This window comes from Chiloscyllium plagiosum, unplaced genomic scaffold (genome assembly GCF_037043375.1).
Source record: "Chiloscyllium plagiosum isolate Xiang-an unplaced genomic scaffold, Cpla_swu_hap1 HiC_scaffold_3, whole genome shotgun sequence".
Classification (NCBI taxonomy): Eukaryota; Metazoa; Chordata; class Chondrichthyes; order Orectolobiformes; family Hemiscylliidae; genus Chiloscyllium; species Chiloscyllium plagiosum.
Window position 1 is genome coordinate 39461314 of NW_028270141.1, and position 20654 is coordinate 39481967.

The 20654-nt window shown below is 39.6% G+C and overlaps 1 protein-coding gene across 3 annotated transcripts in view; it reads left to right on the plus strand.

Moving 5' to 3' along the window:
- LOC122542503 (frizzled-3) overlaps nt 1–20654 on the plus strand; it is a 107832-nt gene that overhangs the window by 69811 nt on the left and 17367 nt on the right. For 2 of the 3 annotated variants that reach the window (XM_043680324.2, XM_043680304.2), the window contains 2 exons: nt 8577–8773; nt 11809–12826. In XM_043680324.2, the coding sequence (XP_043536259.1) occupies nt 8577–8773; nt 11809–12826 (1215 nt within the window). Of the gene's footprint in view, nt 1–7663; nt 7734–8576; nt 8774–11808; nt 12827–20654 lie in introns of all 3 variants that reach the window. The other variant, XM_087978530.1, reaches the window with a different exon arrangement.

The window sequence follows — 20654 nt, forward strand, 5'->3', positions numbered from 1 at the left end:
ACCCTGAAAATATATTTAGAGATAGCCATGATCTCTATACAAAGAGTTTGTACAGCTGGCTCTAGTAGATACAGAAGACAAATGGAAAGCTTAAAATTAACTGTTATTTGGAAAGTTATAAATGAGTTTGAAAAGGTAGATGATGTGCAAATATTTGAGAGAAGATAACAGGTTTTTCAAGCATTGTTTCAGAATTCTCAAGTTCTGGAAGTGCTCAGCTGAACAGTGTTTCCACTTATGTACTTTCATGTTTTTCTCGATTTTGTGAATGCCATTATTATTTTATTTGATTTTTGGTTATTTCATAGTTATAGCAAAGGGTTTGGTTGTGTTACAATGCGCTCTTATGCTCAGAAGTCTGACCAATGTATTAGAATTCTTTGAGGGGGTAACAAGCAAGATGGATAAAGAGGAAGTAGTAGACATAATATATTTGGATTTCTAGAAGGCTACTTAATCAGTGCCCATAGTGTTGGGCACCAATATTAGAATGGATAGGTCAAATAATAAAGGACAGAGTTGAGATAAGGTGGGAGATTCATTCTCAGGATGGCAGTCTTTAACTAATGGAGTGTCACAGGGCCACAATTATTTTCATTTATACATTAGTGACTTATATGAGGGAAGGAAATGTGTTATTGCCAAAAATAGGTGGGAAGGCAAGAACTGAAGGAGTCTTCAAAGGGAAATGGAGAGGTGGAGAGAGTGGTAACAATTTGGCAAATGGAATATCATATGGAAAAATGTGAGATTGTGCACTTTGGTAGGAAGAATAGAAGAGTTGAATATTATTTAAATGGAGAAAGCCTGCAAAAAGCTGCAGCATAGAGGGATTTGGGTGTCCTCTTGCATTAGTTACAGAAAGCTAGCTCAAGTTCAGCAGGCAATAAGGGAGTTCATTGGAATATTGGCCTTTTATTTCAAAGGGAATGGAGTCTTAACAGTAGGGAAATTTGTTTAAATTATGCAAGGTATCAATTAGGAAATATGCTGGCATTGGTGATGGTTTAGAGAAATTTCACTAGATTGATCCTTGGTATGGAGTGATTTTCATATGACGCAAGATTGTTGGGCTTGTACTCATTAAAGTTGTTTTTTATTCATTAATTCATGAGAAATGGGTAATGCTGGCTAAGCCAGCATTAAACTCCAACCCTAATTGCCCAATGTATAGTTTCTGATGTCACGTGAAGGCCAGACCAAGTAAAAATGGTAGTTTCCTTCCCTAAAGGACATTGGCGAACCAGGTGTGTTTTTCCAACAGTTAGCAACAGTTTCATCATCATTATTAGACTCTTAATTCTGGATTGTAATAAAAAAACAGTACAGCACAGGAACAGGCCCTTTAACACATCATAGCTATTCTGACCATGATGCCATTCTAACCTAATCCCATCTGCTTGCACAGTGTCTGTCTCCCTCCATTCCCTGCCTGTTTATGTGTATGCCTAAATGCCTTTTAAATGTTGCTATTGCATCCACTTCTATTAAGTCTCCTGGCAGTGTGTTCCAGCACTGACCATTCTCTGTATTTAAAAAAACACTTGCCTTGCATACATCTTTTTTTAACACCCCTGCTCCCTCTTTGAGCCTATACCTCTGAGTGGATTCATAAGTCTCTTAAATATTCTGTCAGTATACTGCCAGAAACATAGTACAATGGGAGGGTCAAATTTCTAGACACAGTAACATCAGTTTTTGATGGTGATAGTCATTACATCTCACTAAGATATTTAAAAAAACACATAAAACAGACAAAAACTCAGTTTTTACCCTTTAATCTGTCGTGTTTTTCTCAGAAATTGGACAGAATCATGCAATAAATTGATCCCTCAATCCCAGGAAATTCAATAATCTTTGCAATAAGTGAAAACATTTACCACAGCCACGCATTTGGGCCTACTTATAAATGGATGGAATTATTAAATGTAATTCAAAAGTAGTGGTAATCATCTTGGAATCCAAGATTATACAATGAAATATTAGTTGTTCTGTTACTCTAAGCAGTGAAGATAAGGAAGGAAATCCTGTTGAATTGCATAGTGGAACAAAGGGAAAAAGCAGAAGAATCCTACGGAGTAGTAGTACACAAATGAAGATTTTGTAACCGATTATCTACAAGTGTTGCTGCTAAGCCTAATCTAGGCAGTTCAAAGCCTGAAATGGAATCTGCCTCCAAGGGTTTAAAGTGGTGAGCTTTAGTAAAAAAAAATCTCTACTGTAATTCTGTCCAGCACTCATTACCATCAATACGAAGATTCAACTATCATTAATGGTGTGACTTTACGAAAAAACCTTTTCATCGTCAATCATAGCTACCCTATATTGTTTCTTCAGTACACAGTACATTCCACAATGCTGACTGTAACTCTCCTGTAATCATAGCAAATGTATTGATATAGGTTTTGTATGCAGCTGTAGAACGAAAAGTCAAGTGTGCTTATTTCAATTGTGAAATTACCAGGATCAATTTAAATTTGTTCTTTTCACAGTAGAAGACATTAATATTATTCCAAAGTTACAAAATATTCAAGGGGAAAAAGGAAGAGAGGATATAAATGCAATAATTATCACTACATTAAAAAGTGGCAGGGAAACTAATGGGTACTAAGGACTGCTAAGTCTCCTAGACATGATGGGTGGCATCCTAGGATTTAAGGAAGTAACTACAGAGCTAGTGGATGGTAATCTTCCAGGAACCCTTGCATTCTGGAAAAGGTCCAGAGGATTGAGAACTACCAATGTAACACATTTATTTAGAAAGAGGTGGAGAAAGAAAAGGATAATTAGGCCAGTTAACTGAATGCATGTAATTAGGAAACTGTTAGTCTATTATAAAGAGTATAATAGAGGATATAAAAATGCATTATATGATCAAGCAGTGTCAGCATGGTTTCACGAAGAAGAAATCATGCCTGACAAATTCACACGAATTCTTAGAGGTCTTAACAATCTGGGTAGGTATCTGGGAATTAATGAATGTAATATATTTGGATTTTCAGAAGGCATTTGGTAAGGCTTCAAACATAAAGCTACTTAACAAGATAGGAGCACATGGTGTTGGAGATAGTATATTAGCATGGATTGAGGATTAGATAACTCATAGAGTGGGGGGAGAAGGGGTCATTTTCAGGATGGCAACATATGGGAAACTATGAAGTCATGCCCTTTAACAAGGGGCATAGTGGATCTGAATATGATTTAAATGGAGAAAAACTGCAGAAAGCTGCAGAACAGAATGTTCATGAATCACAAAAAGCTAGCATCCAAGTTCACTGGGTAATAGGAAAGGCAAATAAAATATTGGCCTTTACTTCAAAGGGATTGAAGTATAAAAGTAGGAAGGTTTTGCTAAAATACAAGGCACCAGTCATTTCACAGCCAGAGTAATGGGAACAGTTTTTGGTCCTTATTGAGGGAAAGATATATTAGCATAGGGGACAACCCAGAGAAGGTTCACTAGGCTGCTATAGAGGGACTATCTAACAAGGAGAGGTTGACAAGGTTAGACCTGATCTCATTGGAATTTAGAAGAATGAGACGTGACGTTATTGAAATATACAAGGTTCTTAGGGGACTTGACATGTAGAAAGATTATTTCCCCCTGTGGGAGAGTCTAAGACCAGAGAAAATCATCTCAAGGTAAGGCATCTCCCATTTAAAACTGAGATGAGAATTGTGAATCTTTGGAATACTTAAGCAATGAGGGGTGTTGATGCTGCGTCATTAAGTATGTCCAAGGCTAAGGTAGATTTAATTAGTAAGTAAATTGAGGATTAGAAGGCAAAGGTATGACTCTATGACAGGAAAATGGAGTTGAAGATTATCAGATCAGTTATGATCTTATTGAAAAGCGGAGTGGATTTGACGGACTGAAGGGCTTATTTCCATTCTAGTGCCTTATACTGTCACTTCCTCCTCGTTTCTCATCCCCTGTTTTATCTTATATATCAATGGTAACCTAAAATATAAGAGTAGGAGTACAAGTGGACCATGTGACCCTTCAAGTTTGCTCTACCATTCAATACAATCATGGCTGCTTTACTTCAACTCTCATCAAACCCCTGCCAGCTCTCCCATGCTCCCTCCCCCCTTATCCTTGAATTTCTTTAGTGATCGAAAATCAGCTGTGAATATTCTCACTGGGGATCCATTTTTATATCTGTAAACATTTGCTGTGGGACGGAAGGAATAAATTACTAGTAACTTTTTCTGATTATTAATTTAATAGACGGTGTAAGCTTGATGAATGAATGCATAACGAAGTTTCCTTTGTCTCCTGTTTCACTTGATGATAAAGAGAATGCGATTCTGGAAGACCTGGAAAATCTTGTGAAATTGAAATGATTTGTTCAAGGCTATTGCTCCCTCCCCACTTCCAGGAGGACTGCCCTGACCTCTGTACTGGGCTGCTTTCTGTGTTTAATTAAAGTAGTTGGGGGTGGGGTACCCCATGGCATTAATGGAGGAGTGACAGTGTTCATAGTGTGCAGGGCACTGTACAAGGAATGACATGCATTTGTAGAGAAAGGGAGCCTGATTGTGGAGTGTTTGGGTCAGGAGGATGTGTTTCACCACTTGAAACCATTTTGCAAGGCTGAGGTTTACATACTTGTTCAATCTGTGCCACAGCTGCTGTGGTTTGGTGATTATTTAATACCATGGGGTTGAACGATGTCATGGACACAATAACTTATTAAGCTGATTGTAATTTTATCCTTTGAACAGGGTTTTCAGTACGTTGCAGTTGTCAAAAATGATTAATATTTTGCATAATCCTTCTAAAAGGGTTTCTTACAAATAAGCATAGTTGTAGAGGTTTTTTTGGTAGTTCAAGAATTAAGTCATCATCTTGTTCAGAAATCAAACTGAAAGAGTTCCCTGTATTTCATCTAGTATATGTAGAGTTTTGAGGTTTGTCAAAACATATAATTATCTGGTGTCTTTTGTCCTGTGAAATTCGGAAGCAAAATTAATCAACTTTTCCAATTCTGAATGAGAAAAGGAAGCAGCACCGATTATGTCATTGATGTACTGGAGAAGGAGTTGTTGTGAAGGAGCCAAAACGGATGGGTACATGAATGTGTCATGTACCTCACAAAGAGACAGGCATAACTTGGGACCATGTGGATACCTATAGCCCTACCTCTGATCTGAAGAAAGTGAGAGGAGTGAAAGGAGAAGTTTTTCAAAGTGAGTACAAAGTCAGTCAGGCAGAAGAGGATGGCAGTAGTTCAGGCCTGCTTTCCAGGAAGAAGCAGAGTACTCTAAGGCCATTCTGATGTGGGGTGGACATGTAAAGGGTGTTACTACTCCTCTTAATTTATATCTTAGTAAATTGTAAGGTGGAATGCAGTCAGTTGCATCATAGGTTCATAGTCATATGGAAACAGATACTTCGGTCCAAATTGTCCATGTTGACCGGGTATTCTAAACTGAACTAGGCCCATTTGGCCCATATCCATCCAGATGTCTTTTAAATATTGTAACTGTACCTGCCTCTACCACTTTCTTTGGCAGCTCGTTCCGTACACGCACCAATCCCTGCATGAAAAAGTTGCCCCTCAGGTCCTTTTTTAATATATCCCCTCTCACCTGAAACCCATGCCCTCTAGTTTTGGACTCACCTACCCTAGGAAAAAGACCTTGTCTATTTACCTTATCCATGCCTCTCATTTTATAAACCTCTACAAGGTCAACCCTTGTAAGTCTTTTCTGCACCCTCTCAAGTTTAACAGCATCTTTCTGATAGAAGGACAATCAGAATTGTACACAGTTAAAAATCAAACAATACCAGGTTATAGTCCAACAGGTTTAATTGGAAGCACACTAGCTTTTGGAGCATCGCTTCTTCATCACTACCACCTGATGAAGGAGCAACGCTCCGAAAGCTAGTGTGCTTCCAATTAAACCTGTTGGACTATAACCTGGTGTTGTGATTTTAAACTTTGTACACCCCAGTCCAACACCGGCATCTCCAAATCAGAATTGTACACAGTATTCTTCACCAGTGTCCTGGATAGCTGCAACATGACGTCCCAACTCCTAAGCTTAAATGTTCTGACCAATGAAGGCAAGCGTGCTAAATGCTGCCTTCAGCACACTATCTACCTGCAACTCCACTTTCAAGAACTATGCAGCAGGACCCCGAGGTCTCTTTGTTCAGCAGTACTCTCCAGGACTTAACTGTATAAGTCCTGCCCTGGATACAGATGCTTAGGACTTGACCGACAGGTTTAGACAGTACATTTGGATCGGCTCAGGCTTGGAGGGCTGAAGGGCCTGTTCCTGGGCTGTAAATTTTCTTAGGTTTTGCATTTTGTAAGGAAAACAGACGTTTATCCAAATTAAACTCCATCTACCACTCCTTAGCCGATAGGCCCTTCTGTTCAAGGTCCTGGTATACTCTGAGATAATCCTCACTGTCCACTCCACCACCTATTTTGGTGTAATTTGCAAACTTACTAACGATACTGCCTTTTTTCACATCCAAATCATTTATATAAATGATGAAAAGCAATGGACACAGCACCGATTCCTGTAGCACACTGCTGGTCCCAGGTCTCCAGTCCAAAAAGCAATACTGTACAACCACCACCTGTTTTCTACCTTTGAGCCAATTTGTATCCAATTGGCTAGCTCCCCCTGGATCTCACATGATTTGACCTTACCAGCCAGTCTACCATATGGAACCCTGTCAAACTCATTGCTGAGGTCTGTGTCCTGGAGAAGATGCTGAAGAAGAGTCTCTGGACTCGAAATATTAACACGATTTCTCTCCACAGCAATCTGTTTTTGTATTCCTTTTTTTGCATTCTTAAATCTGCCTCACAACCTCCCCAATGTATGATGGTATAAAAGATGCATTTTGTTGAAGCATTTCATCTTGCACTTCGTAAAATTTATAAGAAATACCAATGTATGGGGAAAATAACATTTCACACTGCATGAGAAGAGAATACTGATTGGTTGTCAAGTGGTCTGTGCTTGGTAGAGGCATTGCCAGTTAGCTGATGACTGACAATTATTTGGATCAAATTGAAGATTTTTTTTAAAAAGCTGTCGCCGTTGTGATGTGTTAAAATCTAAGCCTTAGAAATAAAGTTTAATCTCCTAGTATCCTAAGCTACTGAATATGGTACATAATTAGACTATAAAAGGCTTATTTGGTTCCTTTCCTTTAGATCTTTTAAGTATTGGCATATTTTTGTTACAGCTTTTAGTGGAAATTAGATGAAGATTTTAAATCAAATGCTATTAAAGATCCTTGTATTTTGAGACTCACAGCTACAACAAAAACAATTTGGATTTGAACAGCATCTTTAATCTAGTAAATCATCTCATGGTGCATAAAGGTATTATCAGTCAAAATTTGAGAACCATAGCCCCGTGAGGTATTAGGATAAACTATCAAAACTTACTACCCCACCTTTTAACTTTTCCTTTCTAAATTCCTTAAAAGTTCCATTGTCTATCTTTCCAAAATTATATCTTTGTAAAAGATGTCTTAAAATTTAACTTTCTAATCTCCATGGTACAGAAACATTTCTTCTCAAAGTTACAAATGACATCCATGGTGACAATTACAAAAGTAAGTTATTCTTCCTTGCCTTTGCTGGCCTGTCTGTAGCCTTTTGTTATGACTTCTGTTTTTACTTAACAGCTGCCATTCTTACTTCAGTGTAATCCTGACCCGTACTTGGGCAAATGTCTGGCTTTCCAGGTTACGGCAGGTGGGTTCAAATAATTCTTGACAAAGCATCAATCAAATCACTAAATCAGATTCTAATTTTCCATCTCACTGCTGTTTGTGCTGCCTTCAGCAAGACGTCATTCCTTCAGTGCCGCACTGGAATGTGAACTTAAATTTTAGGCTTCTGCTTTTGGAGTGGCTTTTTCCCCATAAGTATTTCTGTTTTGTCTGGGTGGCTGTATGTACTACAATAATGTGTTTCTAGTTTATGTAATCCCAGATTCTTTAGAAATGCATCCACAAAATGTAGCCACTCCTGCAGCATGGCATGGCTGGGTAACTCATACGTTCTAATATTTATAGAGCTGGTCACTATCATCTAGTTTATCTCTTTTTGGTTTCTGTCTTTCCTCTGAACAATTCCAGATACTTTTCAAAGAAAGAAGTTTCATTTCTAGAATTGTATTAGGGAAAATGAAACTTACCTAGTAGAGTTTATAAGCTTAAACAAAATGTTGCACTTTCCCTGGAAGTGATGGCAATTCCTGAATTAGACTTGGCTGGGAAAGAATAATGTAGAATTATTACAGCCAGCTATCTTTGTTGGATAATTATTTTCCAAGCGCTACATCTGCTCATCATCCAGTGGTTTTGTTTGTTAAATTTAACGATTATGATTTGTTGAAAGTTTGGAATATGCCTAACTGATCTTTGGAGTAAAATATTTGACTAGTTAAAGATTTAGAATTGAATTATGTTATGTATTGTTGCTCTTATGAGCTATATTGTAATGAATATGATATGGATTTAGTTTCAATTTTCTTGAATTTGCTTACATTTATTTTGTAACAGGACTACATAACCATACTTATTTCTCTTACAGCCATTCCATCCTCTTGTAAACTTGGAATGTTCCAGGGATCTACAGCCGTTCCTATGTGCAATGTATGCCCCTGTTTGCACTGAGTATGGGCGTATTACACTGCCATGTCGTAAACTGTGTCAGCGAGCATATCTGGAGTGTAATAAGCTGATGGAGATGTTTGGAGTCATGTGGCCAGAGGAGATGGAGTGTATAAAGTAAGAAAGCAAGCTAACCCATCTGAGCCACCAAGGTGGCAGGACAAACATTTCAGAAAATGCTGGTGATACCCACCAGGTCAGAGAAATCGGTAATGTTATTGTGACTAAATAAAAGATCTCGGCCAAAAATGTTCGCCTTCCTTTCTCTTCCAGATACTATATGACCTGTGGGCGTTTAAAGCATTTTCTGCTTATATCAAGCTCAGACCATTCTTTTAAGCTGTCTTAGCAACAGTCTTGTTTTTATAATGAATCTCTTTCATCCTGCTGAATACAAAAAAAACACCCTTCTCTATTGTGCTGGTTAAAGCTTATTTATTTGAATTGTCACTTGATCTTAAATGTTAATTGTCTTCAGCCTGGAAGCATATATACTGAGACCTTCCTTCCAGCAGCATAGTGCTTGTGTTCTCTAGTTGGAAGGAATGCTAAGTCAGGCACCTAAGTTGCTGCCACCATTGGATGAAGAGTCTACTGCAGTAATGGTGAAAATGTACATACATTGTCTTTGATTAGCAATTATAAAGCAGAAGGATTAAGAGATGCCACTTAGCCTATGTACTATTTTCTGATGATATTTAGACTGCACAGCATTTTGACAGATGTTTCCTTTAATCATTGGTTTTAAAGCATTCTTGGGTATTCTCGAGTTGTGCAAGCTTTTTCTTCTTTCTTTCTTATTGATTTTGGGGTATTTGTGATCACAGTTACTGAAGATAGGCAGTTGACAATTTGTAAGTAATTTAGATATGATGCATTAATTAATTTGACAAAGAAAAGTATCTAACTGTGGCAAATGAGGATGGTTTACTGATACCAGAGAACAAACAGGTTGTTGATGTGGAATGCGTTGCTCTCATTTAAAGTGAAGGCAGTATCCTGGTGCTTTAGCCAGAGTGTTAGAGAACTCTTCTCTGGGTCTTCCTTCTCTTCTTTTGGTCCATCTTCATCTGAGGGTCACCTGATGAGGAACACTGCATGCAAGGACTACCTGAGGAGGACTCCTTGCTGCCCCTGAGCACTTGTTGATATACCCTCTTCCAGAGGCAGTTAATTTGTACTGTATCAGTCAATGTATGATTCCTTTTGGTGAGTGACTATGGGAGGGCTGCTCATGACACTGGATTCTCGTTGTTTCCTTGCCCGCTTCCATTTGAAAGTCAGTTTTCATTCCTCTAAGAACAAAACTTTATTTTCAAAAACATTGCTCTTGTAGTAGTGTGGCACCTGATAAAAATTATAGTTTTGTTGGTGAAGGCTAATTACTACTAAAACAGTTAAATGAGTTTTCATGTTATACATGAAATACTGTCTGTGGGCTACAAAAAGCATACAGTTTTAAAAGGGGCCCTAATTTCCAACATTAAGTCCTTACCAAAACAGCATTCCAGTTAGAATACCAGAATTTCTTCCAGTGATCTGACTGCCAATTTCTGCAGATAATAAATAGCTCTGTGGAGCATCCAGCTGCTGCAGCATCCACTCTGTATCTGGTATTAACTAATTTGAAACTGCTCAAACTTACTTAAGTTTCTTGTAACCACTCTGAGCTGGCAGCAAACCCACGTTTCATGCACAAATGGACACTGTTCCAGCCTTCTGCACTTTTGGTACTTTAGTAAAAGATTTAAGAAAATTATCCCTGGGTTTGAGCAAGTTGAGAACATTGCAAGTAAATGCCAAAGTTACTGTCATCTCAAAGTACTGTTCTGATAAAGAATCACCAATGTCTTTTGGTGAAAGGTTAGTGTTCTAATCTTTCCATTCAGGAGTCCTGTGTGAATTTCTTGCAATTTTTCTAAAACAGAGATAAAATCACTTGAATTTAGGTTTTGTCCTTCATATCCTTGGTACTTCACAAAGCTCTTCACAGAAACTGAATTGCCTTTGAGCTTTGATGATTCTTACTGTGCAAAAAATATATAATCCAGTAACCAATTTGTCTAATCTTTGGCATTCTGTAGCCCAGAAAATTATGAATGCATTATCATTAAATACATTTAAGGCTTTCAAAGGAACTCAGTTGAACTGTTGTAATGAATCTTGTAGATTGTACATTCATTGTGCAGTATTTTAGTGGAGAGAATAAACTTTTAATATGGTGTATGCTATGCTGACTAAACAGGCTCCCTTGACCTAGTATTATAGAATCATAGAATTCCCACAGTATGGAATTAGGCTATTCAGTACATTGAGTCCACACTGACACTCTGAAGAGCATCCCGCCAAGACCCACACCCCTGCCCAATCCCTGTAACCCTGCATTTCCCTTAGCTAGTGCACCTAGCCTGCACACTATATGGGCAACTTAGCATGACTAATCCACCTAACCTGCACATCTTCGGATTGTGGGAGTAAACTGGAGCACCCGAAGGAAAGCCATGCAGACATGGAGAAAACGAGCAAACTCCACACAGACAGTCGCATAAGCTGGAATCGAACTCAGGTCCCTATGAGGCAGCAGTGGTAACCACTGACCATTGTGCCACCCCATGTGTCAAGTTACTTGAGCATTTTTGGAGTGTACACATTCAAGCAAATGGCGAACACTCAACAACATTCCTGACTTGCACCTTGTAGGTAGAGGACTGATCCTCCCAAGCATGCTATACTTTCTTTAATAGGTTATGTATTATACATAGGCCATTAGACAATACTTAACAACAGTCATTGATGTTAGAGTTGTATTTTAGATAGGTTTTGCAGTAGTTTCAGAAAGGAACATGTGGCTCTTACTCCTACTTTGGGTGTGAAAGCTGTTAATTGGTCGTCATATAGATACTGTAATAACACTGGAATCTAGTGTCATGCAGTTTTCAGACTTCTTGCCTTGGCAACTTAAATTCTCCATTTCAGTTCTTTCTAGTTGCCAGTAGCACTTATAAGCACAAAGTTATTGCTAACTTTATTCATAATTCTCCGAACAGAATGTTTTAAGTCAGGATCAGTGAAATAAAGAAAATTAGATACCTATATATAGAAAACTTGAGTAATAGCAACTGATTTTCTAATTCACTTTTTCCATTCCCCAGATTTCCAGACTGTGATGAAGCCTATCCACGCCAGACTGACTCTATTTCAGGTGGTGATCCCACAGAGGACGCCCCAATGGCAGTGCAGAGAGACTATGGTTTTTGGTGCCCACGGGAATTGAAAATTGATCCTGAACTTGGCTATTCCTTCCTAGGGGTCACAGACTGTTCACCACCCTGTCCTAACATGTACTTCAGACGTGAAGAACTTTCTTTTGCAAGGTACTTCATCGGCGTGATCTCCATCGTTTGCTTGTCTGCTACACTCTTCACCTTTCTCACATTCCTTATTGATGTGAAGCGATTCCGCTATCCAGAACGGCCAATCATATTTTATGCAGTCTGTTACATGATGGTATCCTTGGTGTTTTTTATTGGGTTTCTTCTAGAAGACACAGTTGCATGCAACAGAAATGATCCTTCAGTTTATAAAGCATCTACAGTGACACAAGGTTCCCACAATAAGGCATGTACTATGCTATTCATGATACTTTACTTCTTCACAATGGCAGGCAGTGTCTGGTGGGTGATTCTGACTATCACGTGGTTTTTGGCTGCTGTTCCCAAATGGGGCAGTGAAGCCATAGAGAAGAAAGCACTGCTGTTCCATGCAAGTGCTTGGGGGATCCCAGGAACTCTCACGATCACTCTCCTTGCCATGAACAAAATTGAAGGAGACAACATCAGTGGTGTTTGCTTTGTTGGACTGTATGACATTGATGCACTGCGATATTTTGTTTTAGCTCCTCTCTGTCTCTACGTGGTGGTAGGTGTTTCTTTGCTACTGGCAGGTATAATATCTCTGAATCGTGTAAGGATTGAAATCCCACTAGAAAAAGAGAACCAGGACAAGTTGGTGAAGTTTATGATCCGTATTGGTGTATTCAGTGTTCTCTACCTTGTGCCGCTCCTTGTGGTAATTGGATGTTACTTTTATGAACAAGCATTTCGTACTGTATGGGAGACGACATGGATTCAGGAACGCTGTCGTGAATACCATATTCCCTGCCCTTACCAGGTATGTCATACTTCACTACTCAAATTGGAAAGTAATGGGTAAAAAAAGTAAAAATCATGATTAATGACTAGTTTCTGAGGTGATGAACTTTTCTGCAATCTGTGACTAGTAACTTGTTTACAGTGCCGACCCTGTAGCTTCAAGTTGTATATACTGATGACTTGCATTGCTCTCTAAGACTTTATGTGTGTATTTATATGTTTGTATATGTGTGTGAGTATGTGTACTATAAGTAGAAAATGGTACCTGTATTCTAGAAATCATAACTAATACTTAAGGAATGCATAATTATGAAAGGAAAGACATGCATTTATGTAGCACCAATTCTAATTCTACTATTTCCCAAAAGCATTTCACGATCAATTACTTACTTTTGAAGTGAGCACATCATTGAAGTGTAGAAATGTTGCAGTTAGTTTGTGGACAGGAAGCTTCCACAACAGCAGTAAAATAAATTGCCCAAAATCTGTCTGAGATGCTGGTTGAGGGTTAAATTTTGGCTGGGACACAGAGAGAACCCTGCTGTTTAAATCATGCCATGAGAGCGTTTCAGTTCATCTGAAAGATCTAAAAGGCTCATGGTTTAAAGTGTCATCTGAAAGATGATGCTTCTAACAATGCAGCCATCTCTCAGCACACTCCATGTTTTACAAAATGGAGGAATAGCAGAATGTGTGTTCACCATTAGATCTTAACTATATTTACCTACCTTTGTTAAGAAACATGCCTCAACTTTGAACACCTGGAATAGACAGAGTCTATTTGATTGTGTCTTGTAAGCTCAATTTCTAGCTATGAATAAGGAAGAGTATTTAAGATACACGCATTTGAAGACTTGTAGGACTAAAGATAACTGAATATCATTGTAGGAAGAAATACGTTGTGATGTACCATTTATTATTTGATGCAGTATTGCTCAGAGGCATAACCTAACTTACACAAATTTTTCAAACTCTAGGGTACAATTATTGTTTTAAAATCAAGCCCATGTATGGCTTAATTGTTGCTAATGTAGGGTGTAGGTTTGCTCGCTGAGCTGTAGGTTTGATATCCAGACGTTTCATTACCTGGCTAGGTAACATCATCAGTGGCGACCTCCAAGTGAAACGAAACTGTTGTCTCCTACTTTCTATTTATATCTTTCTCCTGGATGGGGTTCCTGGGGTTTGTGGTGATATCATTTCCTGTTTGTTTTCTGAGGGGTTGATAGATGGCATCTAGATCTATGTGCTTGTTTATGGCGTTGTGGTTGGAGTGCCAGGCCTCTAGGAATTCTCTGGCATGTCTTTGGTTAGCCTGTCCCAGGATAGATGTGTTGTCCCAGTTGAAATGGTGGTTTTTTTCATCCATGTGTAGGGCTACGAGGGAGAGGGGGTCGTGTCTTTTTGTGGCTAGCTGGTGTTCATGTATCCTGGTGGCTAACTTTCTTCCTGTTTGTCCTACATAGTGTTTGTGGCAGTCCTTGCGTGGAATTTTATAGATGACGTTGGTTTTGTCCATGGGTTGTAACTGGGTCTTTTAAGTTTGTTAGTTTTTGTTTGAGAATGTTGGTGGGTTTGTGTGCTACTAGGATTCCGAGGGGTCTCAGTAGTCTGGCTGTCATTTCTGAAACTTCTTTGATATATGGTAAGGTGGTTAGGGTTTCTGGCTGTGTTTTGTCTGCTTGTCGTGGTTTGTTCTTGAGGAATCTGTGCACTGTGTTTTGAGTATCCATTCTTCTTGAATACATCGTATAGGTGGTTCTCCTCTGTTTTTCGAAGTTCGTCTGTGCTGCAGTGTGTGGTGGCTCGTTGGAATAGTGTTCTGATACAGCTTCGTTTGTGTGTGTTGGGATGGTTGCTGGTGTAGTTGAGTATTTGGTCAGTGTTTGTCCGTTTTCTGTATACGCAGGTTTGTAATTCTCCCTTGTCCTTTCTTTCTACTGTGACGTCCAGAAATGCGAGTTTGTTGTCAGTTTCTTCCTCCTTGGTGAACTTGTTGCTTGTTGCTAATATGCTGTAAATGTAGGCTGATTTTGTTAGTATTAGTTTGTACTTTTAGCTGATGTTTTGATAAAATCAGACTGATTGCCAATGGCTGTGTTGAAACACATGATATTTGTGTGATAGATATATGTTTGATTTATTGAAGGGATTATGGTAGAGAAATAAGATTGAGTAAATTGCAGTGTCTGGCTCCATTTTATCATCTATCATATTTTAATTCCCAATGCTGCAAGTTTCATTTAGGGACAGAAAAATGTGCATACTAAACTATGTTAACTGTTGAGCTGAAATATGTGCCGCCGTTATTGGAAAAGCACAATGAGACAGAATTGAAATTGAACTCAACTGCAAAATCACATTATACCAAAACAGAGATAAATTCTGAATGTTAAGCCCAACTACAGTCTTTTTTTTTGTTGGGAGGATCCTTTTGGAATTCTGTGGATTTGAAGTTATAAATATCCATTGTCTTTATGACTTCCCAGCACTAGATCCTTGGATGTAAACTTCAAGAATGTCACACCTTGTTTGAAATTCCTCATAGAATGGTGAAATCAGTTCAGAAGAGGCTCCTTGGTCCAGTATTCACATACCTAAACTCATCCCACTTTCCTGCTCTAGGTCCATAGCTGTGAATGTTATGACACTCCTCATCCAAATACTTTTAAAGGTTGAGGCTTCCTGCCTCAACTACGCTCCCTGGCATTGCATTCCAAACCTCCACCACCCATTGGGTGAAAAGGTTTTTTTCTCAACTCTCCTCTTAAACCTCCTGTGTTTCAGTTTAGAATTATGCCCCTTGTTATTTGGCCCATTGACTAAGAAGAACAACTGCTTTCTATTCACCATGTTCGTGCCCCTCTTAATTTTATATACCTCTTATCAGGTCTCCCCTCCACCTTCTCTACTTCAAAAGAAAACAACCCAAGCTCATCTAACTTGTCTTCGTAGCTGAAATTCTCCATCTCATGCAACATCCTGGTGTATCTCCTTTTGTACTCCCTGCAGTGCTTTTGCATCTTTCATATAGCGTGGTGACTAGGTGTGCACACAGTACTCTGTTATGCCCTAGCCAAAAGTTCTCTACTGTTCCAACATGATCTGCCTACTGCTATTATCTATGCCGCAACTGATAAAAGCAAATGTTTTGTATGCCTTCTTAACTACTCTATTAACCTGTCAACCTTCTTCAGGGATCTGTGGACAAGTATCTCAAGATCCCTCCACTCCTGTGGGCTTCTTGGTATACTTATTGAATGCTCCCTTATCTTGTTCCTTTCTTCAAAGTGCATCACCTCATTTATTATGGCTAAATTTCATCTGGCACTGATCTGCCCATCTGACCAATCGAGTTATATCCTCCTGTAACCTAACACCTTCCTCCTCACTGTCAACCACGTGGCCAATCTTTGCAAATGACACAGACTTATTTCTCATTCCCCCCTGCCCCCCACTGTTCTCATCTACATCATTTATGAATGTCACAAACAATAAGGAATTCAGCACAGATCCCTGTGGTACACCACTGCACACCAGGTTCCAGTCACACAGCCTTCTACCACCATCTTCTATCTCCTGTCACAAAGTAAATTTTGGATTAATCTTGTCAAGTTACCCTGCATCCCATGAGCTTTTACCCTACCATCACCACAGATCTGGGTTGTGACTGCATTTCTGCATTCCCAAATCATACCACCACCATATGTTTCTGAGTTGGATATGTCTACCTTTCTCAATAGGTACATTGACATAATTGGGAAATCCATAAGGGTCAAGGACCCCATCAGAAGTTAGACTCATGTAACAAAGTCATGGTAGTCGTCGAGCTCTGAAAGTGGATGGTAAGTCGACAATCAACCACCCTCCCTCCTTCAGCTTCATTGTCAGAGGAAACTGGCACTACCTAGTTGTACTCTATGCAGTCCAAAATTTGCCATTTCTGTTTGTGTGGTAAAGCTGGCTGTGCAGTGCTGTCAATAGAAAGAGCTGCAAGCAGAGACTATCAGACAAAGGATTTTGCAAGCTGACTATATGCTGCAACTTGTGTGGTGAGGCCAATGTAATCTAATCTCAAAAGACTGCTCTAACAGAGAGCAGCCCAAACCATGCTCCTTTCATGAACCTTCCACTGTCACTTGGGCAGAACATACTTATGAAATTATACCTCATGAACAATGTCTCAGGCATCACCATCACTAACCCTGGTTATGTCCTCTCCCATCATCAGAACAGACCCATCAAGTATGACAGCATACTGGAGGGAGCAATAGTCCTGAGAGTCCTCAACATTGAAATTGAGCCCCATGTAGTCTCATGGCACCATGTCAAATGTAAGCAAAGGAACCTGCTGATTATCACCTTCTGCACCCACCCATCTTCCACTCAGCTGATGAATCAGTGCATTTCCTACGTGTGATGAGGGAACCAACAAGGGCAAGAAACTTAATTGGTCCAATATTTAGGGACGGACATTGAATGCTGGTGTGGTTGACAGTGACCAGATCCCATGAACATATCTTTTAAAAAAAAAATGGTTTCTTCAGCCTACCAATTTGTCTTGTCTGGTAGGTAGCAACATGTTTAAAATGATATGAAGATTACTTCCTTTTAACATGTAGTTTTAAAGCTATTATGCAATGTGTTTAAACCACATTATCTTAAGGTCAAAGCAGATGTGCTGTTTCCACAGAAGTATGGAATAGTGCACCCCTGCTCCTACAAGTAATGATTGCGATGGTGGATATCCCATCAGCCTTAACAAGGAGCAGGCCTACATGATGGGTGTGCTCTCTAAAATGGATTTGGGAATGTAGAGAATGTGGTGAATTTCAGAAAGCTTCCTTATCCTATCTGCGGTAAGACACAGCTGACCTGTCTTTCATCTACTGCATGAAAACTTTGCTCATCAGACAGGATGCAGGCTTAGGAGGACTGGAAATCCCAGGTAAGGATGGCACTTGGGTCAAAGCATTCCTGTACATGAGCTGTCACTTCTATTTGGATTGCTGTTGCTATGCAGACTCAGCATCAGCAAACAGTTCAAATAGGACTGTGGAGCAAAGGTAAATCATGGCATGTTTTTTGGGAACTGGGTTGTTTTAATCTGTTTGCCCTTCACTGTCAGGTCAGACTACCTGAAAGAGCTGGGGAAATGTCTTGGAGGAGCCAAGACATGAGCTAAAGACTAGAAACAGCAAGTAGTTATGGTAAAATTTTAAAAAAAACTGGGCATGTGGAAGCAATACTTCATCTCCATTTTGAATGAGAACTTCATCAGGTGCAAAGTGTTCTTGGTGTTGTTGTATGTGGCAGTAGTTTGGCCCATTACCCCATTACTCTTTCTGCTGTGGTGATCACTCAAGCCACTTTCTTATTTATCTTTATGTCAAAATGTTTTGCAGGGGCAAATTGTACAGACCTGTTGATTAAAGAGAAAAACCATACCCATATCACTGTCATTCTGTTGGTTGTCTTGTGTGCTGCTGCATCAAGATGTACATGGACTCTCAGGGCACAGACACCAAGTACACATTGAGGTTCCAACTATCCCTCATTTTGGCAAGGTTGGGTCTGGCCATGTTGCTATAAAATGCTGCAAGCAGTTAGACTGTGTCATATAATCTGTCCCCATGAAAGCATTCATACAGAAAAACAACTTTGACCACAAATCCATCAGATGGTTTCCACTTGCAATGTCCTAGATGCCTTATAGGCAAAGAAGATTATGGAATAAAATGGAAAGTGCTGGAGAGCTCAGCATGTCTGAAAGTATTATTGTTTCAGAACTGTTGAAGTCTGGGCGGCACGGTGGCACAGTGGTTAGCACTGCTGCCTCACAGCGCCAGAGATCCGGGTTCAATTCCCGCCTCAGGCGACTGACTGTGTGGAGTTTGCACGTTCTCCCCGTGTCTGCGTGGGTTTCCTCCGGGTGCTCCGGTTTCCTCCCACAATCCAAAAAGATGTGCAGGTCAGGTGAATTGGCCATGCTAAATTGCCCGTAGTGTTAGGTTAGGGGTAAATGTAGGGTTAGGGGTATGGGTGGGTTGCGGGTCGGTGTGGACTTGTTGGGCCGAAGGGCCTGTTTCCACACTGTAAGTAATCTAATCTAATCTAATCTTGTATTTTTATTTCAGATTTCCAGCATCTGCAATATTTTGCTTTTATCAGGAACATTGTGAATTATATTGGTCAGTTCTCTGTGTGGACTTTGAGAATAATTTGACAGATTGCTCATCTCCATAATTTTCAAATGGTGAGAAGGGCCTTCCCAATCAAATTCCTTTTACAAATCTGAAGTCTCACCTCTCCTCGTGTTGCCGACAAAGGGACTATGGTGAGGAAGAGATCAGTCATGATCTCACCAAATGGCAGAGCAGCCTTGAGGGTCTGAGTGGTCTACCTTCTGATTTGTATGTTTGTATGATTGACCTCCATCTCCTGGAATATGCCTTTGCAAGTAAGGTCTGGAGAGAGATGTAGTGGCTTTTGTCAAGGCTCATGCGGAGCAGCTCCATGACAGAGGACTCTGCTGTACAAGCTGTACTCAGTGTCAAACACCAAGATAAACATCAACTGTGGCTAGAGAATCATTCACTCAGTCAAGGACACTCTAGGTCCGTTCAAAACATGCACTCTTCTAGTGCAAAGAATTGTCGTCATCTGAGTGTTATAGACTTCCAAAGTCCAGGACTATATGCTGAGTCCCACACTGAGTGTGGGGCAGCTGCTAAAGACGTACAGTGGGGAAAGGCCAATGTCTAAAGCCTTTTACTCTAGTACATTGAGGGGCTGGAAACAATGGAGAGTGTAACTTAGGGGCTGACTTGGGATGTACATCATGAATATCAAGAGTATTGAGGCGCCTCAGTGGAATATGCTGAATGAGAAAAGGTTACATTTTGTTCGACACTGTGCAATTTTCAATTTGAAATATTTTGGAATGCACTTTAAAGAATTTTAAGAAAAAGTGCATTTTTGGAATGGGACAAAGTGCAACTCTCGTGATTTATTTCACTGACTGGGTGAATTGTTTATTCAGAAAGCCAGCACAAAATCAATGGGCTGAAAGGAGTCTTTCTATGCTATAATTATAATGTGATTCTGTGACAACTAATCCTGTTAGTAAACGGTTGAGTGATTTGAAGACTTGTTTTTACAGCAGGAATGGAAATAGATTGTTCTGCTTTGGGAAATGCAATAAGAAACTCTTCATTGCTTCCACTCAGAATTGTGGCATAGGATTTTTTCCAAGTCAAGCTTCAATGGACACTGTAACTTAGGGATCTACTGCAACAAACAGACACCTTGTATTGGGATTCCTTCTCTTTACTTATTCCTTCCCACATCAGCTCTTCTTCCAACATAACTTTGTTCCTCCAAAGTTATGTGGCAAAAGTTTGTACTGAAGTTTTTCTATTCATTCATATTAAAAAATGAATGTGAATATAGAGATGACACAATCACTAGCAGGACCAGCATATATTATCCATCTCTAATCATCTTTGAGAAGGTGACGGTGAGCTGACACCTTAAACTGCTGCAGTCCATTGTCGCTTAGGTACACTGACAATGCTATTAGGGAGGGAGTTCCAGGAATTTGGCACAAGAACAGTGAAGCAAAAGCAATATACATTTAAGTGAAAATGGTGTGTGACTTGAAAGGCAACATGCCCAGAATTTAGTGAGAAGGACTTTGGGCAGGCCTTTGTCATTTCTGATGCTTGGATCATTCTTTGTCTACCTGGTTTTAATCTTATCGGACTTCTGTGCAGTTGTTTTGATGCCACCAATCTGCTAGGAATTCAGAAGACAGTTTAGAGTCATCCACATTGCTGTGGATCTGG